General features: G+C 44.8%; 1 protein-coding gene across 1 annotated transcript in view; it reads left to right on the top strand.

Annotated features, from left to right (window-relative positions):
- LOC134660399 (nascent polypeptide-associated complex subunit alpha, muscle-specific form) overlaps window positions 1-19,793 on the top strand; it is a 98,010-nt gene extending 78,217 nt beyond the window's left edge. Inside the window, exons 21-31 of the mRNA XM_063516136.1 lie at window positions 3,194-3,577; window positions 5,612-5,771; window positions 8,030-8,193; window positions 10,387-10,522; window positions 11,310-11,403; window positions 12,691-12,765; window positions 15,100-15,163; window positions 15,528-15,654; window positions 17,024-17,138; window positions 17,910-18,084; window positions 19,676-19,793. Coding sequence (XP_063372206.1) covers window positions 3,194-3,577; window positions 5,612-5,771; window positions 8,030-8,193; window positions 10,387-10,522; window positions 11,310-11,403; window positions 12,691-12,765; window positions 15,100-15,163; window positions 15,528-15,654; window positions 17,024-17,138; window positions 17,910-18,084 — 1,494 coding nt within the window. The 3' untranslated portion in view covers window positions 19,676-19,793. The remainder of the gene's footprint in view (window positions 1-3,193; window positions 3,578-5,611; window positions 5,772-8,029; window positions 8,194-10,386; window positions 10,523-11,309; window positions 11,404-12,690; window positions 12,766-15,099; window positions 15,164-15,527; window positions 15,655-17,023; window positions 17,139-17,909; window positions 18,085-19,675) is intronic.
- Window positions 19,794-21,095: the final 1,302 nt, after the last annotated feature.

Here is a 21,095-nt window from a genome sequence, read left to right as displayed (position 1 = left end):
GCACACATAGGCTGTAGGAATTTTCATAACAATGGCCGTGCAAGATAAAACCTTATTATCATTACTTTTAGGTTTCAAATTCAATACTACCATTTGATCATTAAGCCTACCTTTTCCGCCGACACCGTAAACAGAAGTATGACAGTTATGTCGCTTTAATAAAAGTAAGTTACTAAATGCACTTCTAATTATAGTTAATTGCGAGCCAATATCTAACAAGGCGCGTGTAGGTACCAAGTTACCGTAAGCCGATTGTGCATAAACAATTACAGTAGGTAGTAATATGTTATCCGGTAATTTAGGAACGGATGAAGCGACATGACTGTCAATTAATTGCTATGAGTTTCTATTCTGCCCAGCAGTGGGCGAAGTCGAGAAACGAATATCGTTATTCTCGCGTACATCTTGTATCGCCGGCGCCGGTGCCGTCAAACGATTGTCATTTGAGTCAAAACGGCACGAGTACTCACGATTCGTCTCAAATCGTCCATAAGCCGAATGCGGGGCGTTATTCTCAAATCTGTCGACCGACCGATTGTCGAAGTGATCGTAATCGTCATTACAATCAGTATTGCGTTCACCATTGTAATCGAACATACCTACGGCTACGTGACGCGTGTTTTTGTTTATTTTGTTATTTTTATTGAACTTGTCGTTTTGGGTCAAGCAAATCAATTTATGATGGCCAACGTTGCCGCAAAAGGAACATGCTACATTACGCGTGCATGAAATAGCCGAATGTCCACCGAAACATCTAAAACAGTATCCCTTTGTCTTAACCCACGTACGTCGTTCATCCGGGGTTGAGCCTAGAAATTTAAAACAATCGAATACCTTGTGGTTCGTATTATTACAGAATAGGCACCCGACGGGTTGTTTACGTTGCTCATAAGTATTTAACTTTCGAGTCCGTTCATCCGATTTTACTGTAACCGAATTATAATCCGTAGCAGTGTCAATGAAATGACATTCATTTTGAATAAACGTTATAAAAATTTTAAACTCCGGTAATCCATTATTTAATCCACCGTGTTTTTGTTCAAATCTAGTTCTTAACTCTGTGGGTAACTTCCCAAGCATCATAAACACAAGCATGTAATCTTCGATAGATAATCCTAAATTTTTTAGGGACCTGGTACATTCTAATAGCGGATTAAGTAACCCTACGCGAAGATTTCGCGGATTCGTCAAGACGGGCAAATTAATCAAGCGTCCTAGATATCGGTCAATCATCATCCTTTTATTATCATATCTACTCTTTAAAATTTCTAGGGCGGTATCTAGTGAGTCGTCCGTCATAGTCAGGTGTTGTATAAGCGTCCGGGGCTCGTCATAAACATGACTAAACAAATAGTGATATTTTTGCGTCTTGGAGAGATCGTTTCTGGACAATATTAGAGAGTTGAACAAACTAATAAATCCGAACCATTCGAATGGTTCTCCGTGATAGTTCTGTAGATCTATATTAGGTAGACGGCCATGCACTGAACTTTCCGTCGTCATGTGTGAACCATCAGAATTCGGTAATTTTACAGAAAATGCTTCAAGTTCATTGTAACAGAGATTAGCCTTCTTAAATTGCTCATCATATACCGATACGCGTGCCTGGTCTGTTTCCTCATCTAATTTTGTTAACAAATTCTCATAAGCGACCGATAGATTCTTATAATGGTCTTCGAGTTTACGAATTCGAGCCGATAATACCCCTGATGAGTAATCCTTTGATTTAATCATAGCGGCCGTGTCCGTAAACCACTCGCATTCAATTTTAAATTTTACTTCGTAACTTTTAAGCGCCATCTTGAATCATAAAATTTTCACAACACAACAGACACGCCGTAATATACCAACACCTATGAATTAAGTACGCACCGAACGGAAAGCTATGTACTTTATATTACCTACGTAATAACAATTTTAAATAATTAGCCACAAAAACCGAATTCACCGCCGATAAATAATGAAATGTACTTAGTATCTTAAATCAAAACGTTCGCCGTCCGCAATCGAAGACGCGTCTTCTAGTACCAAGGTAGATTTAAAATCCGCGCTCTTAGGACCAAATTTATGTTTGCAACTTATTATTGTAACTTAAACATTAACCCCATGTTCAGGCAAATACATGTTATCAGCTGCATAAACAAATAACACAGTAGTTACCTGTTGCTAACCGCCTCGGGATGGGATGGAAGCCGGCTCCATTTCTGGTCAGGGGCAGAGCCCCCGCTCTTGTTGATGTTTCAATTTAATGTTCCGAGGTTCCTGACACTTGATACACTCACACAGAACCTTCACAGATAGTATTTTCACAATAAAACCAATTTTACAGCACCGCCATAGCAAAAACGTGCCGTCCGTCGTTTGTTTTCCGCAGTGACTAGTTTCCCTTTTCTGCCACGGAGGGAACTGACCGGCGAGTGGCGTGGCTGTCGCGCGGTTGTCGCAAGCACGGCGATTTCCCGCGCTATTTGAATTATGTAGCCGATAGACATGTTTTTATTATGCCTGAACACACACTGATTTAAACTTACTGAGCCCATACCATGAGTCACTGACAGTGTCAAAACTGACATATACGCTATCGAAAACGTAATTTACTTTATATACATCTTGCTCGCACTAATATGCGAGTACGAGCGAGATGCATAGAAAGCAAATAACGTTCTCGATGGCGTTTATGTCAGTGTCAAACTGGTGGTAGCCACACAGGTAGGTTTTTAATTACAGGTAAGACTTATTACAATGTAAAGGTGTTTAGTTCAGTTCTCATTCTCTATTTGAACACCATTCTGTTTAGAGGCCTTTAGAGTGCCTTTAAGGGGGCCCACTGATTACCAGTCCGCCGGACGATATCGGACTGTCAGTTGTTCGAAACTGACACCTTTTGCGTTTAACTGACAGGCTGATATCGTCCGGCGGACTGGTAATCTGCGGGCCCCTTTACCCTGTCAGCTCTCTGTGGTGTCTCGTAGGTGAAAATGTCAAAAATATTTAAAACTAGCGACCCGCCTCGGCTTCGCACGGGTTAATAAATTATACATAAACCTTCCTCTTGAATTACTCTATCTATTAAAAAATAACCGCATCAAAATCCGTTGCGTAGTTTTAAAGATCTAAGCATACATACAGACAGACAGCGGGAAGGGACTTCGTTTTATACTAGATATATAGTGATGTCATATTTTGTCTACAGTCTCCAGAGCATCGAACAGGCGCCAGCAATGCTCGCAGCAGTGCGGTTTCTAGTTCAGCCAACGCTCCGCGCACACAGCGCGCCAACACAAACACTAATATCCAGCTCAACGCGAGGGACCCTCCCCCCGCACTACAGGTACCACAGTCACCCGAGCACCGAACAGTCAGCAATGCTCGCAGCAGTACGGTTTCTGGTTCAGCCAACGCTCCGCGCACACATGTTCAGTTCAACGCGAGGGACCCTCCCCCAACACTACAGGTACCACAGTCACCCGAGCACCGAACAGTCAGCAATGCTCGCAGCAGTACGGTTTCTGGTTCAGCCAACGCTCCGCGCACACATGTTCAGTTCAACGCGAGGGACCCTCCCCCCACACTACAGGTACCACAGTCACCCGAGCACCGAACAGTCAGCAATGCTCGCAGCAGTACGGTTTCTGGTTCAGCCAACGCTCCGCGCACACATGTTCAGTTCAACGCGAGGGACCCTCCCCCAACACTACAGGTACCACAGTCACCCGAGCATCGAACAGTCAGCAATGCTCGCAGCAGTACGGTTTCTGGTTTAGCCAACGCTCCGCGCACACATGTTCCGCTCAACGCGAGGCACCCTCCCCCCACACTACAGGTACCACAGTCACCTGAGCACCGAACAGTCAGCAATGCTCGCAGCAGTACGGTTTCTGGTTTAGCCAACGCTCCGCGCACACATGTTCCGCTCAACGCGAGGCACCCTCCCCCCACACTACAGGTACCACAGTCACCTGAGCACCGAACAGTCAGCAATGCTCGCAGCAGTACGGTTTCTGGTTTAGCCAACGCTCCGCGCACACATGTTCCGCTCAACGCGAGGCACCCTCCCCCCACACTACAGGTACCACAGTCACCTGAGCACCGAACAGTCAGCAATGCTCGCAGCAGTACGGTTTCTGGTTTAGCCAACGCTCCGCGCACACATGTTCCGCTCAACGCGAGGCACCCTCCCCCCACACTACAGGTACCACAGTCACCTGAGCACCGAACAGTCAGCAATGCTCGCAGCAGTACGGTTTCTGGTTTAGCCAACGCTCCGCGCACACATGTTCCGCTCAACGCGAGGCACCCTCCCCCCACACTACAGGTACCACAGTCACCTGAGCACCGAACAGTCAGCAATGCTCGCAGCAGTACGGTTTCTGGTTTAGCCAACGCTCCGCGCACACATGTTCCGCTCAACGCGAGGCACCCTCCCCCCACACTACAGGTACCACAGTCACCTGAGCACCGAACAGTCAGCAATGCTCGCAGCAGTACGGTTTCTGGTTTAGCCAACGCTCCGCGCACACATGTTCCGCTCAACGCGAGGCACCCTCCCCCCACACTACAGGTACCACAGTCACCTGAGCACCGAACAGTCAGCAATGCTCGCAGCAGTACGGTTTCTGGTTTAGCCAACGCTCCGCGCACACATGTTCCGCTCAACGCGAGGCACCCTCCCCCCACACTACAGGTACCACAGTCACCTGAGCACCGAACAGTCAGCAATGCTCGCAGCAGTACGGTTTCTGGTTTAGCCAACGCTCCGCGCACACATGTTCCGCTCAACGCGAGGCACCCTCCCCCCACACTACAGGTACCACAGTCACCTGAGCACCGAACAGTCAGCAATGCTCGCAGCAGTACGGTTTCTGGTTTAGCCAACGCTCCGCGCACACATGTTCCGCTCAACGCGAGGCACCCTCCCCCCACACTACAGGTACCACAGTCACCTGAGCACCGAACAGTCAGCAATGCTCGCAGCAGTACGGTTTCTGGTTTAGCCAACGCTCCGCGCACACATGTTCCGCTCAACGCGAGGCACCCTCCCCCCACACTACAGGTACCACAGTCACCTGAGCACCGAACAGTCAGCAATGCTCGCAGCAGTACGGTTTCTGGTTTAGCCAACGCTCCGCGCACACATGTTCCGCTCAACGCGAGGCACCCTCCCCCCACACTACAGGTACCACAGTCACCTGAGCACCGAACAGTCAGCAATGCTCGCAGCAGTACGGTTTCTAGTTCAGCCAACGTCCCTTTGCGTGCACGACCATAGATAAGATAATGACTTGAATTTTGACAACCGTAAATAGCCGAAAGGAATAGTGTCATACATTAGAAAGTGACAGCAATAATCGCTGTCAAACTTCGGTTTTGTAGGAAGTGTCGTATCATTTCTGTACGGTAGTACTATTGTTTATTCTGTGGTAGGTAGTCGAAAATTTAAAGGGCTATATTATATACTAAACCCTGTACAATACACGTGCGAATAAGTAATTCGCAACTCGTGTCGATTCAAAACATTCCCTTTGGTCGTGTTTTAGTTTATCGCCACGCGTTGCGAATTTCCTACTTTCCGCACTTGTATCGGAAATAACTATTACATTGTACTTTGCAGCCCCTGCCAGTGCCGGTCCCCCCGGCCGTGGAGCGGGCCGCGGCCCCGCCGCCGGCGCCCCTGTCCCCGCGGCCGCAGCGCTGCCTGCACATCCCCGGCATAGAGGCCTTCCCTAAACTGCGGCCCGCTTTACCGAGAAGCTGGACTTTACCTGCTATAGGTGAGTTAGCGGCCGAGCGGAACGAGGACGTACATAGTAGTAGTAGCAGTAGTAATAGTACATTATTGTCGAGGCTCGGAAGTAGCTACTTGCTGGCTGAGGATTCGTTTTAAACGGACGACCTTGGGAGTCCGTTTAATTGAATCCGAAGCCAGCAAGTAGCCTTCCAGCCGAGTCATTTATAGTGCTTTTCTCAAAAATGGTGCAAGAAATAAGAAACATTTTACAGAAGCAACGTTCTAATTTTCACAGATTTTGTAAAACCATTAAAAAGATTTGTTTTACCGCCTTTAAAAAAAATAGAAGTGTATTTTTCTGCTGAAAATACGCTAACTTCCCAAGTAGCATTTCAAGCTGTATAAAAGCTGTATATAAGTTTATTTGTATACTATAAGCTGTACACTTAGGCTGTACAAAGTCTGTATAAACGCTTATACAGCCCTTATAAGTTAAAAAAGGGCCCAAATTATACAGCTTTTCGCGTTATTGGAGCTGTAGAGTAGCTGTATATAAGCTGTATACATTGTATAATAGCTGTATTATAGCTGTAATTTGGTATAAAGGAAACCTTCACACTACAGATAATATCTTATAAGTATGATTTAAGAATATAAGTTGTAAATAAGTTTTTAAAAAGAAATACAAGAGAATAAAAATAATTTAAGAAACTAAAATGTCTTCTTGTTCATTCGTAATATTTGTAATGGCGACAAATATTATAAGTGGATGATAAGTAAGGGACATTAAATATTAATAAAGGACCTTGGGAGCGGATATTATATAGGTACCTAAGTGCCGATTAATATTTATTGTGAACCTGTGTATATTTACCGGCAAAATATTCACGCGCCTGCAAAATAATCAAGAGAAACGCAAGAAAAATAAAAAAAATTGCTAAGTTAGTGTTTGTTTTTAAGGTTAGAATGTATTTTTTTATTAAATATAATTTCTTTTGCTATAGTCATTATAGTCAATTTATTTTAAGCTGGTAATCTTAAAACGGCTTTAGTTTTTGCTAAATATTTGCAAGTATTTCTTTAATTACATTTTTAAATATGTTTTTGTTCATTGTAAAATGTCGACAATGTTTAAACAGCCTACAAGATAGTTGGAGAGCATTATAATCTTAGTAGCTTTACTATGTAATTAGTGGAGTAACTTTTATAGCTTTTGGATTCAAATCAGCTTTAAAATAGAATATTTTTAATCGTTTGGCTGTATTTTGGTTCTCCTTACATAAGGTATAATCCTTCAGTTTTATAATACACTCAGTGAGAACTCGTAAAACTATACTATACTTATACGAGTGTCAAATTACGCCACAAAATTGCTTTAATCGGCTCTGTCAGTAATACAGAAAAAAGATGTACTATAGCTATCATTTATTCTTTTAGTTTTATAATACCCTTATAGGCAGAAGTTATACAACTACTATACTTATAGGAGAGTTAAATTACGCCATAAGAAATAGTTTTAAAACGGAGTTGACGGATACTTTTGTACAGCTACAAGTGCCAAGTGATACTACAATACAGCCAATATACAGCTTTTACGCTAAAATTAGCTTGTAGTGTCTCACAACTCTTAAAGTTTTAAAACGGAGTTGACAGATACTTGTAGCTGTACAAAGCTACAAGTGCCAAGTGATACTAAAATACAGCCTGTATACAGCTTTAAGGATAGAATTAGCTTGTAGTGTCACACAACACCTAAAGTTTTATAGTAGCGTTTTTATATTCTGATAAAGCACCTCATGCTTACACAGTATCCTTTATAATGCTTTTATACAGCTTGAGCTGTATAATAACTGTAAAATACCTTTTATACACCTTAAATTTTTTCTGACACCCTTATACGTCCCTTAAATTACTCTAAGTTCTAAATTGGCTGGTATATTGATTTTGCCGACACTTACATAATGCTACTTGGGTTATTTCGAGACACGTAAATAGTCGCGGTACCAACATTATAATAATAAGTGCTGATCATCTGTTTGGCTGTTTAATGGACCTATGCCTTCAATTGACATGGCCATTTCAACTTTTAAAAAGTTTGGAACTAGACAAATAATGGATTTCTATACAACATTCCAGTACCGAAACGAGACTGCAATTGTTTTTAACTTTTGAAATTTTTCACTGACCGTAAACTACGCACTTCGCGACCTATTTTTTAACCGGCAACGTCGACTTTGCCGTCCATTTTTGAGAAAAAAACATGATTTAGCCCGTCCATTTTTGAGAGAAATGTTGTTTCAGGCGCTCACGTCCGTAAGCTCCGAGCGCCGCTACTCCAGCAGGCCTCCTTCGACGGCGGCAGCGGGGGCTCGCTGCGGTACAGGGTGGACGTGATGCGGGGCGTGGCCTCCCGCCACGAGGGGCCCCCCACCCCCACCCCGCCGCAGAGGGCCAACAGTGCGCCGGTCAGTGTCACTATAGTCTGTCAAGCTCCGAGCGCCGCTACTCCAGCAGGCCTTCGACGGCGGCAGCGGGGGCTCGCTGCGGTACAGGGTGGACGTGATGCGGGGCGTGGCCTCCCGCCACGAGGGGCCCCCCACCCCCACCCCGCCGCAGAGGGCCAACAGTGCGCCGGTCAGTGTCACTATAGTCTGTCAAGCTCCGAGCGCCGCTACTCCAGCAGGCCTTCGACGGCGGCAGCGGGGGCTCGCTGCGGTACAGGGTGGACGTGATGCGGGGCGTGGCCTCCCGCCACGAGGGGCCCCCCACCCCCACCCCGCCGCAGAGGGCCAACAGTGCGCCGGTCAGTGTCACTATAGTCTGTCAAGCTCCGAGCGCCGCTACTCCAGCAGGCCTTCGACGGCGGCAGCGGGGGCTCGCTGCGGTACAGGGTGGACGTGATGCGGGGCGTGGCCTCCCGCCACGAGGGGCCCCCCACCCCCACCCCGCCGCAGAGGGCCAACAGTGCGCCGGTCAGTGTCACTATAGTCTGTCAAGCTCCGAGCGCCGCTACTCCAGCAGGCCTTCGACGGCGGCAGCGGGGGCTCGCTGCGGTACAGGGTGGACGTGATGCGGGGCGTGGCCTCCCGCCACGAGGGGCCCCCCACCCCCACCCCGCCGCAGAGGGCCAACAGTGCGCCGGTCAGTGTCACTATAGTCTGTCAAGCTCCGAGCGCCGCTACTCCAGCAGGCCTTCGACGGCGGCAGCGGGGGCTCGCTGCGGTACAGGGTGGACGTGATGCGGGGCGTGGCCTCCCGCCACGAGGGGCCCCCCACCCCCACCCCGCCGCAGAGGGCCAACAGTGCGCCGGTCAGTGTCACTATAGTCTGTCAAGCTCCGAGCGCCGCTACTCCAGCAGGCCTTCGACGGCGGCAGCGGGGGCTCGCTGCGGTACAGGGTGGACGTGATGCGGGGCGTGGCCTCCCGCCACGAGGGGCCCCCCACCCCCACCCCGCCGCAGAGGGCCAACAGTGCGCCGGTCAGTGTCACTATAGTCTGTCAAGCTCCGAGCGCCGCTACTCCAGCAGGCCTTCGACGGCGGCAGCGGGGGCTCGCTGCGGTACAGGGTGGACGTGATGCGGGGCGTGGCCTCCCGCCACGAGGGGCCCCCCACCCCCACCCCGCCGCAGAGGGCCAACAGTGCGCCGGTCAGTGTCACTATAGTCTGTCAAGCTCCGAGCGCCGCTACTCCAGCAGGCCTTCGACGGCGGCAGCGGGGGCTCGCTGCGGTACAGGGTGGACGTGATGCGGGGCGTGGCCTCCCGCCACGAGGGGCCCCCCACCCCCACCCCGCCGCAGAGGGCCAACAGTGCGCCGGTCAGTGTCACTATAGTCTGTCAAGCTCCGAGCGCCGCTACTCCAGCAGGCCTTCGACGGCGGCAGCGGGGGCTCGCTGCGGTACAGGGTGGACGTGATGCGGGGCGTGGCCTCCCGCCACGAGGGGCCCCCCACCCCCACCCCGCCGCAGAGGGCCAACAGTGCGCCGGTCAGTGTCACTATAGTCTGTCAAGCTCCGAGCGCCGCTACTCCAGCAGGCCTTCGACGGCGGCAGCGGGGGCTCGCTGCGGTACAGGGTGGACGTGATGCGGGGCGTGGCCTCCCGCCACGAGGGGCCCCCCACCCCCACCCCGCCGCAGAGGACCAACAGTGCGCCGGTCAGTTCAAACAGGGCCCGGAAACCGTTTAGACAAACCGGTTTCGTTCGTTCACTAGGCCGTGTAAACCGGTTTTAATTGTACGGTAAACCCAGGTATTAACCGAAATGTAATTTGTTTTACTCAACATACCGGTTTCTTTCATTCGCTAGGGAATGTAAACCGGTTTTAATTGTGTGGGGAAAACCGGTTATTAACAGAAATTTTAGTTTATTTTATTGAACAAACCGGTTTCGTTAATTCACTAGAGAATGTAAAACGGTTTTTAACTGCATGGGAAAACCGGATATAAAAAACTCATACAAATAAAAACCAGTTTACATTCCCTATCATTCACCCGAGAACGACAAGGATTTCGTTTTGCGGTGCAATTTTAACAAATAAGGATTTAGATTTAAATAAAACTATACTATGCAAAATACCCACATACAAAATATTGAACCATCATAAACTATACATTTTAAGGCAGAGCATTGGTTTTACCACTGTTTTTTTTTTCACAGAGCCTATCAAGTTCGTCAACAACCACAGCGCCGCCGCGAAGACCAGAGAAACAGGACCCGCCAGAGGGCGCCACGGTATCTAGCCGGCTAGAAATACGAGTCAGACCGCCTGACTCCGCCTCCCCTGGTCATTCAGGTCAGTTATTCAATAGGGTATTTGACTGTATTTTAAAATAAATTATTTCACAATATACATGAAATAAAGCACCAGATAATTATTAATACAAGACATCCGCGCCAGGCCACAAAAATTTCTTCATATAAATCATAATTAAACATATTAGTTAGTACTAGATGCTTATTAGAAAATAAAACTTCAGCGTAGGATGTAGGTAACTCAATGTAGTAATGTTTTCAATCTGACTACACAATACAGGCGTAGTCTAGTGTGGCAGTCATAGGTTAAGTAAAACCTGTAAACTTTTTGGCAAATAAAACTATTTTTATTTTTTATTTTTATTTTTTATTAGCTGTAGTACCACGGTCCCGACTATCGGGTCGTCCGGACTGGGACCGAAATCATAAAATACCCGATAGTCGGGTTTTTGGCACTGAATGTGTTAAGCGACTCATCTAGCGTCAAGTAGCGGATTTATCAGTTATTGCCCAAGCTGAAACGGAGACCTTCGCCAACGCTCGGTCAATTATCGACCACGACGAGTTACGATTTGACGACTTGTCTGACTTAGTGGGTAGTCCTGGGTTCGAATCCCAGTAAGCGCATTTATTTGTGTGATGAACACAGATATTTGTTCCTGAGTCTTGGGTGTTTTCTATGTATTTAAGTATTTGTATATTATATATATCGTTGTCTGAGTACCCGCAACACAAGCCTTCTTGAGCTTACCGTGGGGCTTAGTCAATTTGTGTAAAAATGTCCTATAATATTTATTTATTTATAATGAATATTTGTTTTGTTGCAGTGAAAATCCATTCTGTCGTGAGTGGGGGAGAACCAATCAGGAACCACGAGGACGCTTCTATTTATTATGACGCCACGGACCATAGAGACAAACGGTACGTATTACCATTATTACGTACTAGCTTTTGCCCGCGACTTCGTCTGCGTGGAGTTAGTAATTTGGGTAGCTTATTTTTACCCAATCTAAAGCAGATTAACGATTCCCCATACAAACTTCCACCCCCCTTTTCACCCCCTTATAGGGAGATTTTTGGGATAAAAACTACCCTATGTCCTTTCCCGGGACTCAAACTATCTCCATACCAAATTTCAACTAAATCGGTTCAGCGGTTATTGATTGCCCATACAAATTTCCACCCCCTTAAGGGGCGAGTTCTGAGATAAAAAGTATCCTATGTCCTTCCCCGGGACTCAAACTATCTTCATACAAAATTTCAACTAAATCGGTTCAGCGGTTTAAGCGTGAAGAGGTAATAGACAGACAGACAGACACACTTTCGCATTTATAATATTAGTATGGATTACCATTACCATAGAGAAATATAAGTAAAGAAAGAGTGGTAACTTCATACATCAGTTTTCTTACAAAAAAGCGAGTTATATCGTAGTCGACATCTAACGTCAAATAGTGGAACTATTAGTGCCGCTACTTGATACCAGATTTCACAAGTGTAGCTACTGACGAAAAATGTACTACTAAAACAATTTACAACTAATATTATAAGCAGAAGGAGTTGAGAATAGATCCGGTTAATATTAGCTGAAAATTGTTGACCATTAAAGTTTTACTTTGCCGCGACATCTATTGTCAACTAGCAGAACCGATAATGTCCGCTACTTGACGCTAGATGTCGACTACGAAATAACTAGCGTTTTGATAAGAAAACTGATGTATGGAGTTACCACTCTTTCTTTACTTATATTTTGAATTTCTATGCCATTACCAAGGCTCGGAAAAGTTAGGTTAGGTTATGTCATACAGAAAAAAATACATAGATTGCTCACTCCATACATCAGTTTTAGTACCAAAAATACTATTAGCATCTAGCATCGAGTAGCGGAACTATCAGTACTGCTACTTGACAATAGATGTAGCAGTACTGATAGTTCCGCTACTCGATGCTAGATGTAGACACTGAAATTAATAGTCTAACTGATGTATGGAGTGAGCACTCTTTGTCTTATTATATTTTTCTATGGTTATGTGAAAGACTGTTTTATATTATAGTATAAAATGTCATTCAATAGAACTTGCTAACTATGTAAACAAACCACCATACTAAAATTGACACTGAATGTCAATTTACTAGTAACTTTTGTTTACATAGTTAGCAAGTTCTATTGAATGACACTTTATAATAAAATTGATAATATTTGTTAAGGTCGTTGACTCGGAGCGGCGAGAAGAGCCAAAGTCCAGCCGTGGAAAGGACCAGGCTAGACACTATACCAGATAGGTACGTTAACCCTTTTATCTACCCAAATATCATAAACCCTCCATGATGCGTCCAAGAACCACACATTATGACCACCATAAAAATATACTGTTTTGTTAGAACAAATTTCTTATCTGTAACAATGTTATTATTGCTAAATAATAACATCGATTTCGATAATATTATGCATTCAAATTTCGAACATCTTTGAAAAACAAAGAAATTTGATTTGACCTCTATTCTAATATCAGTCGAGATGACGTTTAGTTCGAAATGAATTGTTAATTTTCAAACAAATTTGACAAATGTCGCACGTAAGTAAGATATCGAACGATATGATAGTTGGGGCCGACTCTAGTTTGTCTCTGAATTAAAAAAAAACTATGACGGCTGCCAGAAAACTTTTCAATACTGCCATTACAGGTTAAAATTTGTTTTGTTGCATAAATTTGTTCAATTTGTTGAATTTAAACCATAAAATGAGCGATCAAAATGATATAGATATTTCGGCGACGCCTCCTGATATCCGTGACAAAGCAACTAACGTTATAAATGACTTATTATCAGCTAAGTCAAGGAAACAATACAAAGGAACATACTTCTGTCCGAGCTGGGCAAGTGAATTATAATAATTGCACCATCCAAATTGTAGGTAAATAATTATTTTTGTTCTAAATCAATTTCTTCATTTTCGCATTTGTTTTCTGTTTTATTTTACTAATAATTATTGTTAGTGGCCCTGAACAACACCGCGATGCCGGTCATAATATGCGGCTCCTGAATGCATCATGAAGGCTTATGATATGTGGGTAGATAAAGTAGTGTATGTAACTGTACATAATTAGGCATTAAAACACTCGTGTGATCCTTTTAAGAAAATCACTTCGTTCGTTTCTTAAACCCACACTCGTGTTTAATGCCCTTCATGTACAGTCACATAAACTACTATTAACGCCACGCCTTACGTATTAGCACAGAATAAGGGATGTAATAGTATTATCATACAGAACGGCCACGCACCGCCCCGCCCCGACTCGCATTACCTCGCCCGCGACAGTCCGCGACATGAATGTGTGCGTAAGTCGCTCTACTGAGAGCATGTCAGGATTCCGTCAGAAACTCAATGACGCGTGTACAGACGTGCCGCGCACACATATAAACGCAAATCATTTTTCATGTATGGCGTGTCCGCCCTGTGGTATTAGCTGACCAAGGGCGGGTTTAAATTCAGCAAGCTGTACCCGCACCTTTTTCATTACTTACACAATTTGTTGCACAATGTTTAGATAAATACTTACCTACTTACCCCATGTACCTAAGATGGACTAATTACCTTTATATTATACCTAAGAATGTAAAAAGTAATGAAATAAATGCATTTGTATTTGTATTTACGTCACGCGTCATCGTGAACCTTATTTAATTACACAAACGGGTCCACCGCGATATAGTTTCATTGTTTTTACCTTTAATTCCGACGTTTCAGCTGAGTTGCACCAGAGCCGTTTGTGTAACCACAGAATAAATAATAGTACTAAGTACAGAAGACTCACTCTCTAACAAAACGCGTCTGTTACGATCAGCACAGATATGGCCGCTAGGTGGCGACAGCGCCGCGCGCGGCTTATGGCTTTCCCCAAAATTGGGGCGGAACGGATGTACTTTTAGCTACCTGTAGCAAAGCGACGAAATCGCGGAGTGAGCCACGCCTGGTGTAAGTAAATGTGTACAAAACGCGAGAGTTTAAAGTGTTATATCGTGAACCTTGTCGGAATGCACGAAGGTGGAATATAAGCATCAAAGAGAATATATAGTATAGAGGGGTCCTGTCATAGTAAATTTTGCGGTCACAGTCAATTTACTGCCATCTATCGACACACGATTAAAACTCAAAATGAAAATGTATAAAACTATAAAAAAATGTATATATACTTGGTCAACCAGATCTTGACAGTAGAAAAAGGCGGCAAATTTGAAAAATGTAGGCGCGAAGGGATATCGTCCCATAGAAAATTTGAATTTCGCGCCTTTTTTTACTGACAAGATTTGGTTGACCAGCTATATATGGCTAAATGATTTTATTTCTTTTGTATCATTACGACCCATGTTTCACTGATACCTATGTGTTAAAATAGTTAAATATGAAACGGTGTCGTCAACGCCATCTAGCCGAGCATAGGCCAAAGGTGTGTGCGCCATCTATCCGAGAATGACTTTTTCTTGACTTCCGAGGCCCGTTTTTTTCTTAGACGTTATTCATCTTATACGGAGTTACATATGTCTTTGTTGGCATATGGTTTATTTATTTATTCTTAATTTTATAATGATTAAAAATCAATATTTAATTTTTTTTAGAACTCCAATTGTGAAACGGGAAGTGTCCAGCGCGGGTGGCGACGGATCTCAGAGTTTGAGAGATGTAAGTTTTATAATTATAACTTCACTTTTGTTATATGTGTAAATGAGTTCGAATTTTGCGTCCAAATAACTTAAATATGTACCTATAAGAAAAATTAGATTTCTTTGAGGCCTAAAGAAAAAATAATATAAATATTACGTACTACTCTCAATTTAGATATTTCTGTATTGTTTACATACTCCGCAGTCCTCACCAACTATGCGTCTTTGTTTAGCTTAAATATTTATCGATAGATGATGTCGTGTGGCATTAAGTGCGCCTTCTGTAACTGTATCTTTTTGCTATGCACAACATATAAAAAAAAAATCAACGTAAAAAATGGGCGCCATTTTGAACTTGCAACTTATTAGCCCGTCCGTTTCAGCGTTCGACCACCAGCGCCACCACGTCCCGTATCCCCATAGCGACCATGGCGGAGAACAGGCTGGCCAAGTGCGCCTCCTGGAGCGGGGACGGACCCTTATCCCCGGACCCTAACGATCTGACGCCAGGTACGTAGTCAGACAGACAGACACAAGTGTCCCATAGCGACCATGACAGACAGACACAAGTGTCCCATAGCGACCATGACAGACAGACACAAGTGTCCCATAGCGGCCATGGCGGAGAACAGGCTGGCCAAGTGCGCCTCCTGGAGCGGGGACGGACCCTTATCCCCGGACCCTAACGATCTGACGCCAGGTACGTAGTCAGACAGACAGACACAAGTGTCCCATAGCGACCATGGCAGACAGACACAAGTGTCCCATAGCGACCATGACAGACAGACACAAGTGTCCCATAGCGGCCATGGCGGAGAACAGGCTGGCCAAGTGCGCCTCGTGGAGCGGGGACGGACCCCTATCCCGGACCCTAACGATCTGACGCCAGGTACGTAGTCAGACAGACAGACACAAGTGTCCCATAGCGACCATGGCAGACAGACACAAGTGTCCCATAGCGACCATGACAGACAGACACAAGTGTCCCATAGCGGCCATGGCGGAGAACAGGCTGGCCAAGTGCGCCTCGTGGAGCGGGGACGGACCCCTATCCCGGACCCTAACGATCTGACGCCAGGTACGTAGTCAGACAGACAGACACAAGTGTCCCATAGCGACCATGGCAGACAGACACAAGTGTCCCATAGCGACCATGACAGACAGACACAAGTGTCCCATAGCGGCCATGGCGGAGAACAGGCTGGCCAAGTGCGCCTCGTGGAGCGGGGACGGACCCCTATCCCGGACCCTAACGATCTGACGCCAGGTACGTAGTCAGACAGACAGACACAAGTGTCCCATAGCGGCCATGGCGGAGAACAGGCTGGCCAAGTGCGCCTCCTGGAGCGGGGACGGACCCTTATCCCCGGACCCTAACGATCTGACGCCAGGTACGTAGTCAGACAGACAGACACAAGTGTCCCATAGCGACCATGACAGACAGACACAAGTGTCCCATAGCGGCCATGGCGGAGAACAGGCTGGCCAAGTGCGCCTCCTGGAGCGGGGACGGACCCTTATCCCCGGACCCTAACGATCTGACGCCAGGTACGTAGTCAGACAGACAGACACAAGTGTCCCATAGCGACCATGACAGACAGACACAAGTGTCCCATAGCGGCCATGGCGGAGAACAGGCTGGCCAAGTGCGCCTCGTGGAGCGGGGACGGACCCCTATCCCGGACCCTAACGATCTGACGCCAGGTACGTAGTCAGACAGACAGACACAAGTGTTGGAAGGCTACTTGCTAGCTTCGGATTCAATTAAACGGACTCCCGAGGTAGTCCTTTTAAAACGAATCCTCGGCCAGCAAGTAGCTGCTTCCGAGCCTCGACAATAATATACTATTTCATAGGCTTTTAACTTATTTGTTCCCAGCGCTCCGCCGCCGGCGTCAGAACGCGAGTGAGAAGTACGCGGCGGACCCCGCGCGGGACCTGAACCTGCGCTTCGCCCGCCCCAGGCATCGGCAGCCGCCCGCCGTGCACTCCAGGTAACCACTTACTTATACAGGGTGGATTTTCTTTTTGGGTCAGTGAGGGCAGCTACCAGATCCCGTGCTGCTACGAGAAAACGGTCTTAGAAGACCTTCCCTCGATTTCAAATTAATGAACATTGGCTTTTACAGATTTTGGAAAAAACATACAGGTTGCGAGAAAAAGGTCACCGTCCGTGCGGATCGCTCCGCACCGGACCAATATGTATTAAGTTCAGGGAGCGTTTTAGAGTGGTCCGCGCGGACGACCGTCCGCGCAGACAGCTCTCTCATACAATTTGGCAATCCGCACGGACGGTCCGCGTGACACTAAAACCAGCCTTAGTAATAGGGTCCCGTTTTTTACCCTTTGGGTACGGAACCCTAATAATTGCTCTAAACTCCGTCTAGAGGATTCCTAGTCTATGATAGTACCTAATGTATCTATTTATGTATTGTCCAAATATTTATAAATAAACATGTCCCGGTTTTATAAATAAATTACAGTGTCAACTGCACATTCTGTTGTATTCTGCTTCGGTTTTGTTTTTATGTTCTGTGTTGTTTTGTGTTTGTTTTAAGTGTCAATGGGTACACTGAAAATCAGCGTCGTAACACAACTCATGTGCTACGACACATGCTGAGTGTTATCCTTTTCTGGAACCCCTCGCAACATTGTTACTTACCTACTAATTTACCTAGATTTAAGCCTATTTTAGTGTTGTTGTGTATGTGTGTTTCGAATAAATTATCATTCATTCATTCATTCATAATGTACTGTTGTTCCAGGAGCGGGTCCCGCGGCGTGGCGCTGCTCCCGTCCCCCCCGGGCTCGGGCGCCTCCTCCCCCTCCGCGTCCCCGCCCCCCGCGCCCCCCGCGCCCGCGCCCCCCGCCCCCGCGGACCCCGCGCCGCACAACGCCGCGCGGGCCAGGAGGTTCCGCCCCCTCTCCATCGCGCCATAGGTAACTAACAACCCTTTTTAGGGTTCCGTAGCCAAATGGCAAAAAACGGAACCCTTATGGATTCGTCATGTCTGTCTGTCTGTCCGTATGTCACAGCCACTTTTCTCCGAAACTATAAGAACTATACTATTGAAACTTGGTAAGTAGATGTATTCTGTGAATAATAATATTTTCACACAAAAATAGAAAAAAAAACAATAAATTTTTGGGGTTCCCCATACTTCGAACTGAAACTAAAAATTTTTTTTTCATCAAACCCATACGTGTGGGGTATCTGTGGATAGGTCTTCAAAAATGATATTGAGGTTTCTAATATCATTTTTTTCTAAACTGAATAGTTTGCGCGAGAGACACTTCCAAACTTGTAAAATGTGTGTCCCCCCCCCCTGTAACTTCTAAAATAAGAGAATGATAAAACTAAAAAAAATATATGATGTACATTACCATGTAAACTTCCACCGAAAATTGGTTTGAACGAGATCTAGTAAGTAGTTTTTTTTTAATACGTCATAAATCGCCTAAATACGGAACCCTTCATGGGCGAGTCCGACTCGCACTTGGCCGCTTTTTTTATTAACCCTTAAATGCATGATTTTATTTATATAATTTGATTAAATTGAGATAAATGGGTAATGTTGTATAGATTGTGGGAAAAATAAAGAAAAAATATCATAGTAATTAAAAAACCGGCCAAGTGCGAGTCGGACTCGCGCACGGAGGGTTCCGCACCATCAACAAAAAATAGAGCAAAACAAGCAAAAAAACGGTCACCCATCCAAGTACTGACCCCGCCCGACGTTGCTTAACTTCGGTCAAAAATCACGTTTGTTGTATGGGAGCCCCGCTTAAATCTTTATTTTATTCTGTTTTTAGTATTTGTTGTTATAGCGGCAACAGAAATACATCTGTGAAAATTTCAACTGTCTAGCTATCACGGTTCGTGAGATACAGCCTGGTGACAGACGGACGGACGGACGGACGGACAGCGGAGTCTTAGTAATAGGGTCCCGTTTTTACCCTTTGGGTACGGAACCCTAAAAATTATATGCATATTGAGCCACGGGCCATCAAAATATACGATGTAGATCTACATCATAATGCATATAAGGGTTAAGTTTATAATATATACAGGTGATACTCAACCAGCGGCCCGTCGGACTTTTTAGCTGACCAGGGGTCGCCAACCTTTTGAAAATAAAAGGGTTAATCAACTTTTTCTTGTCACACGTTGCTATGGTTACGGTCTCCTGAGTCACTCTTAAAATTCTAGGTTTTTCGAATTTAAATGAACCAAACTTGCATTTAATGGTAATTTCCTTTTACATAATGGGACATCTACTGAACATATTAGTAGAACATGGTGCAGCAGTTCTAACAATCTATGCTACTATTGTCTCCTCGCTGATGGGACAGAATAACAACAAGAAATACTTGATTGACCCATAAGGTTTCAATAACTGGCCACCCTTCAATAACTGGCCACCTTATACTAAAATGAATTCTGTTTATAGGTGAATAGAATTAATTTTTTAGTTTAGAGTGGCCAATAATTTACGAATTACGAAATTAATTGGAAACCATATCTTTTCAGGACACCACAAATAGCTGTGACACAGCGGAGGACTTCTAAACACTAACATATACACAGTATATCGTTATACTAGTTACGTACACATACACATTGAGATTGAACATGAGATTCGACAAGTGACAAGTCGAGCCCGTCCTGTACAGTCACGGACATGTATGCGGACTAAGCGGTCATAAATATCTATACACTACTTTATCCTCTCAAGGCCCATTACAATGTACACTCTGTTACAATCTAATTTGAACCTTTCGTAAACTAAATAAGGTGGCATTTCTTTTGTTTTATAAAGCAAATGAAAGTCACCCTATTGTACTATGCGACAAGGTTCAAATTAAAAATTGGAATAATTTATTGTACCTTATTGAACAAAAGTGTTGCGTTCTTGGACTCTTATTTTTAGCCACGCGTTAAAGCTACGGTGTCCACTTCCCAACAAGTGCTTTTTGGTGAAGTGTAGATATTTACGGTATATGATGTTGATACCGAGGTATAGCGAACGAAGAATTATATAACTAGTTCTATTTCAGTGGGTTACCTTTCAGTTATACCACAGAATAAATAATAGTACTAGGTACAAAAGGTTCACTCTATAACAAAACGTGTCTATTACGACAGATATGACCGCTAGGTGGCGCAACGCGAGCAGGCGTCCGTTCCGTAGCGGTGCGCGGCAACTACTGGTGTGGACCGCATGTACTGCACGACCACAGATAATTTAATAGTGCTTCGTATATCAGATAAATATGTTAAATATTTGTTGTATTTATTATTTGATTTTGACCACATTGAGGGTTGAAAGAAACCGTGTGTTAGAAAGGGACAGTATGATTTGTGACCTTGAGCTGTCAAAGTGAGTAGTGAGACTTATGTACGAAGTATTTTGATTATTTTACTTAAATTCACTTTGCAAGAAAAATATGGCGAATAAATCCTAAACTGGAGAATACCCTTTCTAAGCTATCTAAACATATAAACTTTATATTCTCTTATCCGAAAACATACTCATTTTCTTTTAGAATAGGGTAATTCGCCAGTAACTGGCCATCCTAAACTAAACATGAGTTCTATTCACCTATAAACAAATTTCATTTTAGTATAAGGTTTCAATAACTGGCCACCCTTCAATAACTAGCCACCTTATACTAAAATGAATTATGTTTATAGGAGAATAGAATTCGTTTTCAGTTTAGGGTGGCCAGTTACTGGCGAATTACCCTATATATTTCGTAAACCACTAAATAACACATTAGTTATATAATTCTTCAGTGGCCACTGTTATATAAGAGTTACTGTACCGAACGGTATAAAATTATAAAATTGTGATTGACACGAACCTCAAGTTAGACTAGACCTTATGTTATTAATGTTATTTAATAGCTTTATAAGGGAATTTAGCGGATTTCCAACGCTTATGCTATAT

The sequence above is a fragment of the Cydia amplana genome, chromosome 27, assembly GCF_948474715.1.
Source record: "Cydia amplana chromosome 27, ilCydAmpl1.1, whole genome shotgun sequence".
Lineage (NCBI taxonomy): Eukaryota > Metazoa > Arthropoda > Insecta > Lepidoptera > Tortricidae > Cydia > Cydia amplana.
This window is presented reverse-complemented; position numbering and strand designations above follow the sequence as displayed.